Here is a 19,842-nt window from a genome sequence, read left to right on the forward strand (position 1 = left end):
AGTCTCTTCTTGCTATACTTCTTTGAAAAGGGAATCATAGAGAAATGCTTACATCTATTTTGTAAAAATTACAGAACATGGAAATCTGAGGACATCAGAAACCATGATAGTCAATGTCATATGGTTTAAAATAGTTCATGATATAAAGCTTCTCCCTGATGTCCTGTAGATTGCTCAATAGTCTAAATGTCTTCATTGTAACTTATTTGTATGGCAGTCATTCAAACAACTGTGTTTATTGACTGTTGACTAAATGAATGACTTTGTAGTAGGTATTTGGGGAGACTATTGTTATAAAAGGAGACTTCTCATTATACTGTGAGGCCTTTACAGTTTTTAGAATCTAGTATCAGGCACTGATAGGAAAGTTATAGTATGTATAACTTTACTTGGCATACAGGGTGCTAGAACACATTCAATTTCCTTAGTGTGTGTAATGTAATGGAAATAAGAGAAGTAACAGAAACTATATAGATAATGAGCTGTAGAGTAGACATTGCTGGAGTCAGTTTTGGACATAATTTTGTGAGAAAGACGGTTTCTGGTTGGGAAAAATGGCAAGCGTGTGGCTTGAGCCAAAAGAATGGCTGGCAGTTTCCTGAACACGGAACCATTGGGTATAGGATCTGAAAGCATATGCTTGGAACTGATGCTTTAAAAACCACTATATGCAGAGATATGAATAAAGCTATACTTCAGGAGAGTGCTTTTTGTGGCAGTGATTAAGATAAATTGGATGAGGAAGAGGCTATGGGAAAGGAGGCTGGTAAGACCTGGACTTGGGATACAGCTACAAAATTAGATTTAAATTTCCAGATGACTTCAATTTTCATGTGACCCCATTCAACTTAACATCCAAATGTATTTAAAAATCTTTAGGGGAAAGATTCCCCAACATTTTGTCTGTTGTCATAGATTCTTCAAGACTGAAAGAAGAAAAATAATTCAAAGGGAACACGAGATGGCAGCAATTATTATCATCTAAAGAAAAAGATTGAGGAAAGAAAAACATTTGAAATTATTTTTAAAATAAAAAATATGTAGCACTTTATTCTTTATGTGCTATATTCCTTCTCAGTTCAGAGATTACTCAGTCATTGGTTTCATGCTTCACAGCACATCTGAGGTTCATCCTGACTGTAGTAAAAATCCTACTCCATTATATGTGATTATTTCCTAAAATAAAGCTGTGGCTGTTTTCTGCAGATTAATTTTCCTCTGTGTTATCTGAGGCAGAAGAGTTCTGGATGTTGCAAATTTGTTTTAAATGTTCCAGCATTTCTTTTTCTTCCTCTTCTAGTTTTTCATCCTTCCTCATTTCCCACCTAAAAGAAAAATCACGTTAGTATTTTTGTAATTTCCAAACTACCATCGACACTCAGTTATTCAAGACTTGAATATGTGTATTACTGAATTATTGAGGTGTCTGTTTCTCTTAGTTTCTTACTGACGGCCTCTTGGGCAACCTAGTTCATTGGCACTGTTTTGCAGAGTGGGCCAGGAGAATGGAAGAACAAAAGAGTCAAACCAGTGCTACACCAGGGTAAACTTTTAAAGTACTATTTTAAATGAGGTTTCTGTATTTCTAGATTTTAAAAATGTATGTGGCTTACCAGGATATACATGCATATAAATAAACAATAGAATTAGACATTTATAAGTATATATTTTTCATAGTATTTTCCCTTCACTGATCAGCCTATCAGTGGATTTAAATTGCAGAGAGGTTTACCAGGAAGACTTTAGCAGCAAGAAGACTACCAAGCTAAATTGAATATATGTTAAAAGCAGGTCAGTCTGTTCCTAGAAATAAGGTCAAATTTGAACTAGTCAAGTCAAATCACCCAACAAAAGCAGCAAATTGTTAGCAAGGTTCCACAGAGCATTTGCTAAAAGGGGAAAAAAGATAGAAATTAAAAGCTTTTTAACTCGGTATGATTGGAAAATATAGGACAAAATGTTAAGTCTATGGAACTAAATATGCATATAATCTTGCAGAGTGAATATTATCACAATAACCCAAATACAGTTAATCCTTCCTTCCCTTCCTTCCTTTCTCATATATTCTACCTCCCCAGGACAGGTCAGGGCATACTTAAACCAGCACTCCAACAAGGAATTGTCTGTATATATTTCCTTTCTCTTTTCCTCCTGTTTCTACCTAAGCCATCCACAATGATATGCTATCACAAAAGGATGTTAAAACCAATATTGATACATCCTAAAAGACCTTCTGCTATAAGGTCTTTAAGTGCATAAGACTTCTTGTAATTAAATCTATTGGGGGTGACTTTGGTTAATAACATTATATAACTTTTCATTGTACAGTTCTATAATACACCATCTGTGTATTGATTGTATTGTGTCCTCACCATCCATAGTGGAATCTCCCTCTCTCACCATATATTTGACCCCTTTACCCTCTTTATCTCTCCCATAGCTCGCTACCCCTCTGTCAACATTCACAGAGTTTTCTGTGTCTATGAGTTTGTTCATTTGTTGCTTTCTGTTTTATATCCCACATAGGAATGAAATCACATGATTCTTTTCTTTTTTCACCTGACATATTTCATTTAACATGATACTCTCAAGATCCATCCATGTTGTCACAAATGACAGTTTTTCATCCTTTCTTACAGCTGAGTAGTATTCCATTGTATATATGTACCACATCTTCTTTATCTAATCATCCATTGAAGGATACTTTGGTTGTTTCCATATCTTAGCTACTCTGAATAATGCTGCAATGAACATTGGGGTGCATATATCTTTTAAAAATTTTCAGGTAGATACCTAGAAGAGGGATGGCTGGATTATAAGGTAGCTGTATTCTTTACTTTTTGAGGTACCTCCATACTGTTTTCCATGGTTGACAACTTTACCCCCACCCCCCCCCCCCGCCCCCAGCAGCATACAAGGGTTCTCTTTTCTCCACATCATCTCCAACACTTATTTCTTGTCTTATTGATAATAGCCATTCTAACAGGTATCTCATTGTGGTTTAATCTGCATTTCCCATAAAGTTAGTGAAGTTGAGAATCTTTGCATATATCTTATGGCCATTTGTGTGTCTGTTGAGGTCCACTGCCCACTTTTTATATATTCTGGATATAAATATGGCCCTTATAGGAGGTATTGTTTACAAACATCTTTTCCCATTTGACTGGTTACCTTTTTGTTTTATTGCAGGTTGTTTATTTTGCCGGGGAGAAGCTTTTTATTTTGATGTAGTCCTATTTATTTATTTGCAGTTTTGTTTTGTTTTTATAATTTTTTTAATTTATTTTTTTGTTACAGATGTTTCTCCTTTTTCACCCCATTGGCATGCCCCTCCCCACCCCAACCCCGCACCGTCCCCTGCTTTGTGGTCCATGTCTATTGGTTATGTACACATGCATATAAGTTCTGTGGTTTATCTCTTCCCACCACCCCACTGCCTCTTCTGAGGGATGTCAGTCTGTGCCCTACTTCCATGTTTCTGGGTCTACCATATTCCTCAGACTGTTATGTTCATTATATTCCGTATATAAGTGAGATCGTGTGGTATTTGTCTTTTTCTGCTTGGCTTATTTTACTTAGGATAATGCTTTCCAGGTCCCTCCATGTCGTCTCAAAGGATAAGAGATCTTTCTTTCTTACAGCTGAATAGTACTCCATTATGTATATGTACCACTGATTTTATATCCATTCGTCTACTGATGGACACGTGGGCTGTTTCCAGATCTTAGCTATTGTAAATAGTGCTGCTATGAACATGGGGGTACATATATTCTTCCTGATTGGTGTTTCAGGCTTCTTAGGGTATATTCCTAGAACTGTGATCACTGGGACAAATGGAAGTTCAATTTTTAATTTTTTGAGGTAACACCATATTGTTTTCCATTGTGGCTGCACCAGTCTGCATTCCCACCACCAGTATATTAGAGTCCCATTTTCTCCACACCCTCGCCAACACTTGTTTGATGATTTGTTGATGGCGGCCATTCTGACAGGTGTGAGGTGATACCTCATTGTTGTTTTAATTTGCATCTCTCTGATGATTAGTGATGTTGAGCATTTGTTCATATGTCTCTTGGCCATTAGTATGTCCTGGTTGGAGAGGTGTCTATTCAGCTCCTCTGCCCATTTTTTTTTTTTTTTAATCCTCACCCGAGGATATTTTTCCATTTTTTGTACAGATAGAGTGGGAGGGAGAGAGAGGAAGGGAGAGAGAGAGAGAAACATCGACGTGAAGGGACACATCGAGTGGCTGCCACCCGCACAACCAACCAGGGCCGGGGACAAACTGCAACCGAAGTACGTGCCCTTAGCGGGAACCGAACCCGGTCTCTCCGGACCGCAGGCCGACGCTCTAACCGCTTAGCCAAACTGGCCAGGGCTCCTCTGCCCATTTTTTAATTGGATGCTTTGTCTTCCTTTTGTTGAGTTGTATGAGCACTTTATATATATTGGAAATTTTCCCCTTACCTGATATTTCATTGGCAATGATGTTCTCCCATACAGTGGGTTGCCTTTCCATTTTGATGATTGTTTCTTTTGCTGTGCCGAAGCTTTTGAGTTTAATGGAGTCCCATGTGTTCAATTTTTCCTTTGTTTCTGTTGCCTTAGGTGATGTATCAGTGAAAATTCTGCTCGGTATGATGTCCGAAATTTTGTTGCCTACATTTTCTTCTAGAATTTTTATGGATTCACAGGTCACATTTGTCTTTTATCCATTTTGAGTTTATTTTTGTGTATGGTGTAAGTTGATGGTCTAGTTTCATTTTTTTTCATGTAGCTGTCCAATTTTCCCAACACCATTTATTAAAGAGGCTGTCTTTACTCCACTGTATGCTCTTGCCACCTGTGTCAAATATTAATTTAGCATATTGCCTTGGGTCCATTTCTGGGTTCTCTATTCTGTTCCACTGGTCTATATGCCTGTTCTTGTACTAGTACCAGGCTGTTTTGATTACAGTTGCTTTGTAGTATAACCTGATATCTGGTATTGTGATCCCACCTACTTTGTCCTTCTTTTTCAAAATTGCTGTGGCTATTCGGGGACTTTTTTGGTTCCATATGAACTTTTGAAGTATTTGTTCTAGTTCTGTGAAATATGTCGTTGGTATTTTGATGGGGATTGCATTGAATCTATAGATTGCTTTGGGTAATATAAACATTTTAATGATGTTAATTCTTCCAATCCATGAACAAGGTATGTGCTTCCACTTTTTTATATCTTCCTCTATTTCTTTTTCCAAAGTCCTGTAGTTTTCTGCAAATAGGTCCTTTACTTCTTTAGTTAAGTTTATTCCTAGATATCCTAATTTTTTTGGAGCGATGGTAAATGGGATTGTATTTTCAGTTTCTCCTTCTGTGAGTTCATGATTGGTGTATATGAATGCCGTCATTTTCTTGTTGTTCATTTTGTATCCTGCTACTTTGCCAAATTCATTTATTAAGTCTAGTAGATTTTTGATGGAGTCTTTAGGGTTTTCTATGTATAATATCATGTCATCTGCAAATAATGACAGTTTCACTTTCTCCTTTCCAATTTGCGTCCCTTTTATTGTTTCCTCACGTCTGATTGCTGTGGCGAAGACTTCCAGTACTATGTTAAATAAGAGTGGCGAAAGTGGACATCCCTGTCTTGTTCCTGTTCTTAATGGAAATGATTTTAGTTTCTGCCCATTGAGTATGATGTTAGTTGAAGGTCTTTCATATATGGCCTTTATTATATCGAGATAAGATCCCTCTATTCCCAGATTGCTGAGCGTTTTTATCAGAAATGGATGCTGGATTTTGTCGAATGCTTTTTCAGCATCTGTTGATATGATCATGTGGTTTTTATTCTTCATTTTGTTTATGTGGTATATCACATTTATTGATTTGCAAATATTGTACCAGCCTTGCATCCCTGGAATGAATCCCACTTGGTCATGGTGAATAATTATTTTGATGTATTGCTGGTATTTGCTAGTATTTTGTTCAGGATTTTGGCATCTATGTTCATCAGGGATATTGGCTTGTAGTTTTGTTTTTTTTTTCTTTGTAGTGTATTTTTCTGGTTTTGGAATTAGAATTATGCTGGCCTCATAGAATGTGTTTGGAAGTCTTTCTTCCTCTTGAATTTTTTGAAATAGTTTGTGGAGAATGGGTGTTAGTTCTTTTTTGAATGTTCGGTAAAACTCCTCCGTGAAGCCATCTGGGCCTGCGCTTTTGTTTGCTGGGAGAGTCTTGATTACCTCTTCAATTTCCTTAGTTGTTATTGGTCTGTTCAAGTTTTCTATCTCTTCCTGGTCCTGTTTTGGGAGATGGTGTGTTTCTAGAAATTTGTCCTTTTGCTTAGATTGTTGAATTTGTTGCCATATAGTTGTTCATAGTAGCTGTGAACGATCTTTTGTATTTCTGTGGTGTCAGTTGTTACTTCTCTCTTTCATTTCTGATTTTGTATATTTGGGTTCTCTCTCTTTGTTTCTTGGTGAGTCTAGCTAAGGGCCCATCAATCTTGTTTATCTTTTCGAAAAACCAGCTCTTTGTTTCATTGATCCTTTGAATTGTTTTTTTGGTCTCCATGTCATTTATTTCTACTCTGATCTTTACTATATCCTTCCTTCTACTTGCTCTGGTGTTTTCTTTTTGTTTGCTTTCTAATTCTTTAAGTTGTGAGGTTAGATAGTCTATTAGAAATTTTTCTTGTTTCTTGGGGTAGGCCTGTAGTGCTATGAACTTCCCTCTCAGAACTGCTTTCGCTGCATCCCATAGATTTTGTGTTGTTGTGTGTTCATGTTCATTGGTTTCCAGGAAGTTTTTAATTTCTTCCTTGATCTCCTCGGTGACCCATTCATTGTTTAATAACATGCTATTTAGCCTCCATGTGTTGAAATGTCTTTGCATGTTCTTGTTGCAATTGATGTCTAGTTTCATGCCATTGTGATCTGAGAAGATGCTTGATATGATTTCAATCTTCTTGAACTTGTAGAGATTTAGTTTGTGTCCTATCATGTGGTCTATCTTTGAGAATGTCCCATGTGCACTTGAAAAGAATGTGTATTCTGTAGTTTTGGGGTGTAATTCTCTGTAGATATCTATTAAATCCATTTGGTCTAGTGCTTCATTTAGAGTCTCTGTTTCCTTGCTAATTTTTGGTCTAGAGGATCTATCCAGTGGTGTCAATGGGGTGTTGAAGTCCCTTGCTATGATCGTATTGTTGTCGATTTCTCCTTGGAAGTCCTCCAGAAGATTTTAAATATATTTTGGTGCTCCTATATTGGGTGCATGTATGTTTATCAAGGTTATATCTTCCTGTTGGATAGATCCTCTCAATATTATGTAGTGGCCTTCTTTATCTCTAGTTATGGCCTTCATTTTGAAATCTATTGCATCAAATATAAGTATTGCTACCCCAGCTTTTTTTTTTTTGCTTTCCATTTGCTTGGAAATTTTTTTCTAGCCCTTCACTTTCAACCTATGTGAGTCTTTTGTTGAGAGGTGGGTCTCTTGTAATCTACATATAGATGAGTCATGCTTTCTTATCCAATCAGCTACTCTGTGTCTTTTTATTGGAGCATTCAGTCCATTTACATTTAAGGTGATTATTGATATGTACTTATTTATTGCCATTTTTGTTTAGTGTGGTTCTATTTTTCTTCCCATTTCTCCTGCTAATTACAACAGTCCTTTTAACATTTCTTGCAGTGCTGGTTTGGTGCTAATGTATTCCCTTAGCCTTTTTTTTTTTGTCTGGGAAGCTCTTCATTTGACCTTCCATTTTGAACGATAGCCTTGCTGGGTAGAGTAGTCTTGGATTCAGATCCTTGTTTTTCATGACCTTGATTACTTCATGCCATTCCCTTCTGGCCGGCAGTGTTTATTGTGAGAAGTCAGCAGAAAGCCTTATGGGGTTTCCTTTGTAGGTAACCTGTTGCTTATCTCTTGCTGCTTTTAGGATTCTCTCTTTGTCTTTAATTTTTGGCATTTTAATTACTATGTGTCTTGGTGTGGGCCTGTTTGAGTTCTTCTTCCTTGGGACTCTCTGTGCTTCTTGAACTTGAATGCCTCTTTCTTTACCAAATTAGGGAAGTTTTCTGTCACTATTTTTTTGAATATATTCTCTAACCCTTGCTCATTTTCTTCTTCGGGGACTCCTATGATGCGAATATTATTAAGTTCCCAGTTGTCCCACAGTTCTCTTAAGCTGTCTTCCTGTTTTTTAATCATTTTTCCCTTTTGGTTTTCTGATTGGTTGATTTTTTCCACCCTGTCTTCTGATTCACGAATCCGGTCCTCAGCTTCCTCTTCTCTGCTCTTTAGACCTTCCAATGTGTTTTTCATTTCTGATATATATATATATATATTTTTTTTTTTAATCTCTTCTTGAGGGTTTTTAATTTCCAATTGGCTTATTTTCAGCATCTCTATGTCCTCACTCATGCTGTTGAGCTTCCTCAAGATCATGGCTCTGAATTCTAGCTCTGTTAACATGCCTAACTGCTCCACATTGATCTCATCTTCGGTGGAGGTGTCTTGCTCTTTCATTTGGCTTCTGTTTCTGTGTTTCACCATTTTGGCTATCACAGTGGGCTTTGGAGCCTGTCAAGTTTTTCCTGTGGGTGTTGGTGTTCTGCTGTTTGTGGCTCCCTCCCCTGTGTTTAGATGAGCTAGGGAAGACCCTCATTAAACACCACTGTCAAGTCTTACTTTCCTGGTTAATGTTGCCAGCCCAGGAAAGGTACTGTTTTCCTCTAGGTTTTTGCCTGGAGGCTAGCAGTTGAGGTTACTTGATGAGTTTTAGGTTGTCAGTTGATTGAAAAACTCCCTCAGGTGCTCAGCATAAGGGGATTTCCTGAGGGTGGGGCAGATGCTGGTTGTTAATGAGCTGCAATTAGCACTTCAATGGCCCACAGGGTGGGGTTGGATCTCCAAGGGAGGGGCTGCTGCCTCTCCCCAGAGCCCTGGGAAGGAGCAATATGGCCACCATCCTGCGTGGCAGCAACTCAGCAAAAACTCTGAGTGCCCTCCAAGTCCCGGGTGTCCTGACACAGTTCCAGTCCAGTCTGCCCTTCCTTTGCCGGAGCCCAAGGTGAGTGGCTGTGGATTTTTTAGATTCTGTCCTGGCTCTGCGCTGTGGAGCGCTTGGGAGTGTAGCTCGAAGGCGCCGCTCCCAGCTAAGGCCTCTGCAGAGCTGCTGACCGTGGGCTCCCAGCCCCCATCTCGCACCTTCGCAAGCCTACCAGGATCAAGTCAGTGTCCCTGGTTATATGGTCCTCGCAAGCTGCTTTTCTGTTGGTTTTTCCCATCGATTTGTCCGTGTTATAGTTGTAATTCCAGTTTGGTTCTGGGAGATGGTCTGTGTAGCTTCTGTTCACTCCACCGCTATTTTGGAATCCTTAAATGTTACTTTTTTTTTTAATCCTCATCTGAGGATATTTTCCCACTTTTTTTTGTTCAGGTAGAGTGGGAGGGAGAGAGAGAAACACAGAGAGAGAAACATCGATGTGAAAGGGACACATTGAGTGGTTGCCACCCACATGACCAACCAGGGCCAGGGACAGACTGCAATCGAGGTACATGCCCTTAGCGAGAACCTGGGTCTCTCTGGACCGCAGGTCGATGCTCTACCTGCTGAGCCAAACCGAACAGGGCTATTTGCGCTTTTATTTCCTTTGCATTTGTGGTCCAGTTCACAGAAGCCTCTTTGAGACTAAGTCCCATATATTTAGTATCTTTGTTTTTGTCTATGTATTTTATTGTTTCAGGTCTTATATTTAAATCTTTAATCTATCCTGAATTAATTTTTGTATATGGTGTCAAATAATAATTTAGTTTCTAACACAATTCATTGAAGAGTTTTCTTTTGTCCATTGTATGATTTTGGCTCTTTTGTCTAAAATGATTTGCCCATATACATGTGGATTTATTTCTGGCTCTCAATTCTGTTCCATTGGTCTGTGTGTCTGTTTTTCTGTGAACACCATTTTGTTTTCATTATTGTAGCTTTGTTGTATAATTTGAAATAAGGGGTATGATACATTTGTTCTTTTTTCTCAAGAGTCTTTTGTATTTCCATACAAATTTGAGGATTTTTAAATTTTATTTCTTTGAAAAAAATCCATTGAAAATTTGATGGAGAGTGCATTAAATCTGTATATTGCTTTAGGTAATATGGCCATTTTAAGTATGTTGATTCTTTCAATTCATGAGCACAGAATATCTTTCCATTTCCTTATGTCTTCTTCAATTTTTTTCAACAATGTCTTGTAGTTTTCAGTGTATAGGTCCTTCATTTCCTTTAAGTTTATTCCTAGGTATTTTATTCATTATGTTGTGATTGCAAATGGAATTGTTTTCTTCAATTCTTTGTCTGACATTTTATTGTTAATATTATAGGAATGCAATAGATTTTTGTACATTGATTTTGTATCCTGAAACTTTACTGTATTTGTTTATTGTTTCTAATAGTTTTTTAGTGGAAACTTTAGGGTTTTTATATATAGAATCATGAAGGTAATAGAATTTCTAACAAGAAATGAGCCGCTATTCAATGAATGTCTTCCAGAAGCCTCCTATTTTATTATGGTTAGAAATTCTGGGTAATAAATAGCCTGTCATTCATGAGAAAGCATATCAAGTTTTTTTGAGTGGGGGTGGGGAGAGGTTCTGGTTTGGTTTGAGTGGTGAAAAGAAAGCATGGGCATTGAATTTCCATAGAAAAGTCCTAGTAAGATCCCTGTTCCCACATAGGTTTCCTCGTTGAAGGGCTAGGTTCAATATGCTCTAGCCAACCCTGGGAGGTGGGATATATAAGAGAGAAGAAGAAAGGAAAAAGTGGAGAAAGGGGGGATTATTTGGGGGACTAGACCTGGGTTTAATTTACATCTCTTCTTCATCCTCTGCCTGGGATTCTCCTCATCTCCTAGCACCAACCTTGGCTGAATCTAAAAACTGCTATTTCTGGCTATCTTAGTTTCTCTATATGTTCCCATAAGGTCAGAGTTAAGAGATTGGTCATATAGAATTTTAACAACTTGACGGGTAGAGAACTATTTGCCACTACACTGTTCAAAGCCATGTTCAAGAAGAAGTACTCCTAAAATCTGTATTTTGGGATTAAGAATTAACCCACAGGGTTACTAATACATAGAATTTTAAACAATTGTTCCTACCCATTTTATATAGGTACACTTGCAGATCATTAATTTGCATGTTAAATTAAATTCCCTTCAAGCAGGAAAATAAATAATTAAAAGTACTTATATAGCACTAACTAATTATTAGGCAAAATAAAACAAAACAAAAAAACCACTGGACATATCATTCCTTAAATCCTTTCTACAAAATGTTATCTAAGAAGGAGTCAACGGAAGGACAGAAGGTAAATGTCACTTGCACAGGTATCTTTGAATTGAAATGAAGGAGCCAGACTCTGGAGTCCTGGCTTGTAAATGCAACACTAACCAGGGTTTTAAATACATTTTACAGGTGTCATTAATTAGTGTTAAAAATAGCTTAAATATTTCATTTCCTGAAAAGAACTTTCTAAACTTCATATACTCTTAAAGAAATCCAAACCTAAAAAATTGTGTTTGTTTTTTTTCTTTGTGTAAAGATACTGATGTTGTACTGAGTAAATGAATTAGTTTCTGAATGTCAACAAAATATGTAATATGCACATAAATATTTTGATCATTGTCTCTTCATGTGAAAATTAAAAACATAAGCTTTCTGCTTCATTAAAAATCTGTATAATTAATGTAAAATAAATGAATGCATAATAGAATTTAAGGTAAGGATTTTTTAAGCTTCATGACTATTATAGGCACTTCATAGTATAACTGAGCTGTTAGTAATTAATGATATTAGGCAAAATTACTTACCTACCAAAAAATTCTTACTTTTGTTTTGTGCTTATTAAGAAAACATTTCATAAGAGAATAGGAAATTATGACAAAGATAGGAGAAACTAAGTTTTAGAACATTTCTCCTAATACTTTACTTTTAGTGATTAGAAACATTTAGGGATTTGAAATGAATGTTTATCACAAGCACTGTTATTTTACACATTTCTTAAGTTCTTAAGAGAAGTTTATCTGTAATTCCATTGTGGTTTTAGACTTTGTTAATACAGTTCAAAAATAATTACATCAAAAAACTATTGGAAGAAAAAATAATCTATCGATTTGTAAACACCATTGACTGGGTAATCTATCCCTTGTTTCCTCTGTATAATTTCAATTCTATAGTGGAAGCATGTCCCTACAGAAACCAGAAAATGTCAGAACCAGCATATCTAGTTCTTCCTAAATCAGCTTTATGAAGTAATTATATTTTTGTTTTTTCCTGACTTGGGTAACCTGCTCTCTCTCACTATTGCTAAATTCCCCACCTGCCTACTCTGGAAAAAGAACTGTACCCTGACCCCGACTCCTACTGGTTGCAGTGAGAATATATTGTGTTTTAGACACTATTGAGCAACAAAATACCATGAGACCCCACTCATCTGTACCACGACCTTAACTATCTTCTGGAATGTGTTCCTTCTGTATGGCTCCTGCATGTGTAGATGTGGGAGCTTGGACTAGCTTTGACTAGGGGGCCCCTTTCCCTATCCTTACACAACAGGGGATCCTAAAACCTTGGCTGAGATAATATTCCAGAACCAGCAGTCACAACTTGGCTCACCAGCACTATTCAGATTGGACTGAATATTCTCAGCCTTGGGGGGGTCTTCCTGGATTTATATATACATTCACCCTGGAGCAGTTATCTGCCTGATCTTCAGTAAGTCTATGACTGTTAGGTAACCTTATAGGGCTCTTACATGTACCAGACCCTGGCTAAGAGCTTTCTATTTCTGCTCACCTCCATGAGCAGTGGCGGATTTGGGATCTTTAAAATGAGACCTGGAAGCATACAAAATAAAAACAGTCACTGATCAGTGCGTAACTGTTCTTGCGATCAGTTTGATAGAATGTTTCATTTGGGGGGACTTTGTGGATATTGTGTGCCAGGGGGCTTAATACAAGAAAGAGTGATCTACAGTGGACAGAGGAGAAAGGCCAGAATCTGGAGTGTGAGAAGTTCTCTGAGGCATTTACTATGCCTTCTACAAAGAGAAAAACATCTAAAATCTCTGAACTCGGTAGTAACCTTAACCTGAATAAGAATATAGGCTCTGGAATCACTCTACCTTCGGGTTGAATCACCTCAGGCAAGTTTCTTAACCTTTGTGTGCCTCGGGGTTGCATCTATCAAATGGCATCAGAATTATTTGATAGGAGCACAGCCATGCTCATCTGTTGTTGTATTGCCTGTGACTGATCTCACTCTATAACATCAGAGTTTAGTAGCTGTGGCTAAGACCCACTGAGACTGAATATTCCACAAAGTCTTAAATATTTACTGTTTGGGCCCTGGTTGGTTTGACTCAGTGGTTAGAATGTTGGCCCACAGACCAGAGTCATAGGTTCGATTCTGGTCAAGGGCATGTACTTCGATGGTGGTTGGATCCCTGGCCCTGGTTGTTGTTTTTTTTTTTTTCCCTCACACTCTATCTGAAGATACATGGAAATATATCCTTGGGTGAGGATTAAAAAAAATTTACTGTTTGGACTTTTACGGAGACTGTTTGCCGAATGTTCTTCTAGAAGGGTGGTTCTTAACTGAGGTGACACATGGGGAAGTAGGAGGGCATTTTTGGTTAACACTGTCTAGAGAATGCTTCTGGGACCTGGAAACAGAGATGGAAAACATTTTATTTTATTTTATTATTATTATTTTTTTTATCCTCACCCGAGGACACCTTTTCATTCTTTGTTCAGATAGAGCAGGAGGGAGAGACAGAGAGAGAAACATCGACGTGAAAGAGACACATCGAGCGGCTGCCACCCGCACGACCAACCAGGGCCGGGGACAAACTGCAACTGAGGTATGTGCCCTTAGTGGGAACTGAACCCAGGTCTCTCTCGACCGCAGGCCGACGCTCTAACCGCTGAGCCAAACCGGCCAGGGCGGGATGGAAAACATTTTAATATACAACAATGCCGAACAATAGCATTATCATTCCCCCAAATCTTAATAGCACCCCTGCTGAGAAACACGTGCTCCAGAATTTCCAACATAAAATTGAGGCATTCCTATCTAGTTTGTGATTTTAATTGAAATGATTTTAGTACTTTGTTGCTTATAATATTGTTTGCTAAACAGCAGGGCTTTAGAAGCCAGGCACTGGATTTGAATCCCTTTTACCTTGTGTGGCTGTGGGCCAGCCAGATACTGCACCTCAGTTTCCTTATCAATCAAATGTGAATAATAACAGTGTCTGCTTCATAGACTTGCCATCAGGATGAAATGACTGCATACACATAAACCGTACAATAGTGTGTGGTTCACAGCAAATACTCAGTGAGTGATAACTTATTATCACGATTATTTAGCATATTGGTTAAAGTTGCAAATAGCAGAAATCCTGATTGTGGTAGATTAAACCACTAGGGAGTTACTTTTCTCACATAACAAGAAACCCAGAGGTGCCAGCATGGGTTAAATAGGAGGGCTGATGTCACTGTGAATCTCTAGTCCTTTACCTCATGGTTCCAAAATAGTTATTGCAACTTCAGCATAATGTCCTTGTTTTGAGGCACAAAAATGGAGAAGGGGCACATGAGCTCTACCTGTCCCATGTATCAGGGAACTAAAACCTTTCCCAGATTCCTCCCAGCAGACACTGGAGCCATACTGTCTATGTTTTAATCCTGAATGCTCTTAACTAACTGTGTGATACTGGGCAAGTTTCTTAACCATTCTGTATCTCAGTTTTCTCATATGCAGAATAGGGGATGCTAATGATATATACCTAAATGCATTATTGTAAAGTGTGGGTAAGCTGTGAATTCATGAAAGGTTGCTAATTGTTTTATGAGACTCTACTTGTATCAACTGGCTTCCCTAGAGCTCCTGCCTTGATTTTCCTTCCCCTGCTCTGTATCCTTCATATGGTTTTATCCGGTACATTTTCCTTCTTATAAATCTATGGGTGAAATGAAGTTACTAATTTTTACAGTAGTTTCACTCCGTGTTCAGTTATACTTTTTTTTTTAATCCTCACCTGAGGACATTTTCCCATTTATTTTCAAACAGAGTGGGAGGGAGAGAGAAAGAGGGAGAGAGAACCATCGATGTGAGAGAGACACATCCATCGGTTGCCTCCCACATGACTCTGACCAGGGCAGGGACTAAACCACAACCGAGTTACATGCCCTTGACCGGAATTGAACCCACCACTCTGGTCTGCAGGCTGATGCTCTAATCACTGATCCAAACTGGTCAGGGCCAGTTATACATTTTTTATAATCACATTGTGATTGTATCTTTTCTTTCTTTCATTTCATTAGTTCACTCTGTTTAGCATGGCCAAGTCTATTTTTGTTTTCCTATAATCCCTTCATTGTATTTTTCAAATACATTCTATAATGATGGCATTAAATCAAATTATTGGCATTTCTCCTGAAACACCAATAAAACACTTGGATATAAAAATGTAACTTGAAATAAGCATCCTGATTTAATGTTATTATTAAACATTTATGTAGTACTTTATATTTACACAGCACTTTACAATTATTTATTAGTTAATTGTACAGTTAAAGGACATTAACCATCTGGCCAAATTAATGATTTCAAATTGTCCTACCATTTGATAGCTGAGGAGTGAAAAATAAAGTCATATTGGATTGTATTCTCTTCAAACAACCCTTTTTGTCCTTCTCTTCTCCTCTGTATAACAGTGTGGACTGGCTTCAAAGGAAGATTCAAATCAGAGGGAAAAAGAATGTCTCTGTTCTCTTCTCCCTGTTGTCCCATAAATGTGGACTTTCCTTAGAATTCAGTCCTAGACCATCCATCTTCTCTTCTCCCTTGGTAAGCCTCACCTTTACTCCAAAGTCAGCTACTGTTTCTGCATCTGTCATTCATCTCTCTCCCAAACTGTAATTTGCTATCTTTAAACTTCATTTTTGTCCCGGGTTTTCTAAATTCAATGTTTTGATTGTCATTTTTACTTCCAATTAAATTATATTCATCATTCATATACATTCTTCCACAGTCAGTAACGCAGGGTCTTCCTTGTGACTTAATCTGAGGTAGCTTCAGGGAAAAATCTATGTGCTTATTTTATTGGAAAGATAGCAACATTAATGACAGAATGCATCTTGATTTTTTTTTTTTTAGTAGTAAAGTCATTATTAAATTCTATGCTAAAACTAGAAACTACAAAATTTGATGTTCTTCTTTAAAGGCATTTCTGTAGGAAGGTGGTACTGGACTTCATAGTCCCAAAGGATAAACTTTAGGAAGGAGACAAATATAAAGCTATCCTCCATTTGAAAATAACTTCATGGATATTGTGATTTGTGAATAGTTATGGGAAATCTATTATAAACCACAAAATCAGCTCTGAATGTAATCACCTTAAATATAAATGGCACTATATTTTAGTAGCTATACCCTTTTTATCCACATAAACCACAGGATTAGAGAGTTAGTGTCTTCCTTTGGAAACAGGTCTTTATAATACTATACTTACTTAACTACTCTCTGATATGTTCTCCAGCTGATACCAATCCACAACCACTTTTGCCTAATGTTTTAAAAGCTAAGTTTTAAGAAATGTATACAGTCCAGTCCATTTCCTTTAGCATAAATTTAGTGGAGATGGAAAAATCAACACTGCTTAGCTTTATCTTCCCTAAAATAGGATATTTAAAATTTCCTTGTATACTGCAGTTTTTTTTTTCTTATTAAGAGTATTACAGATGTTCCCCTTTTCCCCTCTCCACCCAGCCCCCACTCCACCCCAGGCCTTCCCCACACTATTGTCTGTGACCATGGGCTATGCCTATATGTATATATGTTCTTTGGTTAATGTCTTCCTTTTCCCACCACCTCCCTACCCTCTGAGATCTGTCATTCTGTACCATGCATCCATGTCTCTGGACCTATTTTCTTCATCAGTTTATTCTGTTTATTAGATTCCACATATTAGATCATAATGGTACTTTTATTTCTCTGACTGGCTTATTTCTCTTAGCATAAGAATCTCCAGGTCCATCCATGCTATCGCAAAGAGTAAGAGCTCCTTCTTTTTTTACTTTTTTTTTTCTTTATTGATTAGAGAGAGAGAGAGAGAGAGAGCTGGAAACATCAATGAGAAAGAACATCAACTGGCCGCCTCCTGCATGCCCACCAGTGGGGATTTGACTCACAACCTGGGCATGTGCCCTGACCAGGAATCAAACCGGCAACCTTTTGGTGCATGGGTCGACCTTCAACCACTGAGCCACATTAGCCGTGCTGAGCTCCTTTTCTACACTGCAATTTCTAACACTTTAAAAGTTTTGTTTTTCTCTGAACTTTGTATTGAATCTCTACAGTAGTTAAATAATTGGGCTCCTACACGAGAGTTACAAGGCTTTATACCATTTTCAGTAGGGGCATTTGGGAAAGATTGGATAGCAAAAATTTCACTTTGATAAGGGAGCAAAGTGAGCTTTATAAACTTACTTATAACTTAATTTAGTTATTCCCTCAAGCTAATTAAGGTATGCTAGTTTGGGGAGAATTCAGTAGAAAATAGAAAAGCGTTAAGGAAATGTATCCACAAATAAAGGTCAAGAACAGTTAGAAATATCATTGATTTGTACTGCTTATTTTCATATTTAAAGACAGAGATTTAAAAAAATATTATTATTGAGGTTTCTATGAAATGAAAAGGACTTTCGACTTTTATAAAATACTATAAATGACAGTCCTATCTTTGCCTTAGGAAGTTATACAATATAGGCTTTTCTTAAAATAATCAAAGTGAGTTTTTCCAAGTCCCCACAAATTATTTTCACCTAATTTAGCACTTTAATATTTAGAAAATAAGGTTTGTTTATTTCACAAAAATATATCACTGTTAAAATAGTATATAACTTAGAACCTAAGGAACACAATATTATAGTTATCTAACATATAATATATAGAAATAAATAGAATAGATATGAATATATATCTAGAAACATATATTGAAAATATATAGAAATAAATATAGTATGTCTATTAAAATCCATACTTTAGACTATTAAATATCAATACTTGACAAAATAAATTAGCAGTTTGGTTTCTTGCTTCAACCAAGAATTTGTTGTATAATTATGATAACTAATTATGTATGCAGTTTATTCAGGTCCTTCTACAGGAATTTAAATGGATATTCTTTTGTAAGGTAGTAGGTTTCATTTGCTACAACTAATGCAGTAAAAGGACTGTTTTTAAGCTCAGGAATAAGCAGCAAAATCCTTAATTTGAATTTATAGCCTTCAGAGACAATCTGCAATACAGCTTAACTGTCCTAACCAATTTATTTTAATTAATATGATTTGTTCTATAGATTTAAGTAGGAGAGTTATATACCGACAAATGGGACAACTAAGAATGCTAACAGTAACATTTTAAATAGTTATGGCTTAGGGAAAACATAAACGGAAGCACAGCCATCAGTAGTACTGGAAGCTGAACTTTTCCGTTACTAGTAAATCATCCATATCTCCATAGAGGATTCATTTCCACCAGTGGATTTTTAAAATTAGAAGAGTTTAGATAGAAGGCCAAGGTCATGCTATTTGGCCATCATTTTAGTGCTGATATAAAAGAAATGCCCTTTGCTAAGAGAAGTGTCAGGACTATCATATATGGCCAGAGCCACATTGCTGATTTTTCTCAGAGTAATGTGTAAATTAAAGAATCAAAAGGAAAAAAAAAAAGTCTTTTTATTTCTAGTTAAATTTGGTATACTTGGAAATGTTCATGGACTGTGTTCTATAGACACCTGGTGTCTATTCCATTTATTAAACTATTATGCTAAAAGGTTTAACATAAGCTATGTCAAGCAATACTGTTCTTGCTCTGAAAATGAGAAAAGTCCTCTTTTCATCAAGAAGAAAAGGATTACGTATTAGAACTCTAAATTTTTCGAAAATCGAGTGTATTTTCACCACCCTGTGTAAAGCCAATGCCAACTCAGGCGTATTGTTTTGGCAACAGAGGTTGGGACAAGGCTAACCATTGCCCTGACCACTTCTGGGGATAGCAATCTGAATGAAAGCTCCATTTTCAAACCCAGGGTCCAATGGCTTAAGAGCCTGTTGCAACTTCTGTTACTAATAGCAACATTGTGTTTAGAAAAGGATTTGAAATACAGATTTGGCTCATATTTTGTTTGAAATTGGCTAAGAATTTAGAAAGAATAAAACTGTTTTAGAGTCCAGAGCTCTACATGGCTAAAGGGGCCATTACTCTTCATTGAGTCACTGCCTATCAGTTTATATTCATATAGGTTTCAAAGTCCTTCCCTTCCATTCATTCACAGTCCAAGTATTTACTGAATGCCGACTATGTGCCGGCACTGTGAGGCTTTGGAGCATAAAATAATAGCTGATGCTTATTTAGCAATGTCCATGTGCCAGGCACTCACTATTCTAAGTACTTTGTGTACATTAGTTCATTTAGCCCTCATAGCAAATTTATGAAATGGGTTACCTATTATTATTGCTACAGCTCAGGAGTTACCCCAGGTCACACAATGATCATTGGTGGAGCCAGGATTCTAACCCAAGCAGCTAAATGTTCTTACCCACTATAGTGCGTCTATTGCAACCTATGGCTCTCTCTGTCTTTCCCTATCTCTAGGTCTTCTGCGACAATAAGTGAAATGTGAGCTGCTCTCATGGAGCTCACCATTTAATAACACTGTTTCCACTCTGCATATGTCAGAAAATTAATTTATGGGGGGGAAAACCTGTCTCCTTGCACCCCATGTGCCAG

The 19,842-nt window shown here is 37.2% G+C and overlaps 1 protein-coding gene across 1 annotated transcript in view; it reads right to left on the minus strand.

Moving 5' to 3' along the window:
* Positions 1-981: 981 nt before the first annotated feature.
* Positions 982-19,842, minus strand: part of KIAA0825 (KIAA0825 ortholog) — a 373,867-nt gene continuing 355,006 nt past the window's right edge. Inside the window, exon 22 of the mRNA XM_036279227.1 lies at positions 982-1,325. Coding sequence (XP_036135120.1) covers positions 1,208-1,325 — 118 coding nt within the window. The 3' untranslated portion in view covers positions 982-1,207. The remainder of the gene's footprint in view (positions 1,326-19,842) is intronic.

The sequence above is a fragment of the Molossus molossus genome, unplaced genomic scaffold (genome assembly GCF_014108415.1).
Source record: "Molossus molossus isolate mMolMol1 unplaced genomic scaffold, mMolMol1.p scaffold_m16_p_3, whole genome shotgun sequence".
Classification (NCBI taxonomy): Eukaryota; Metazoa; Chordata; class Mammalia; order Chiroptera; family Molossidae; genus Molossus; species Molossus molossus.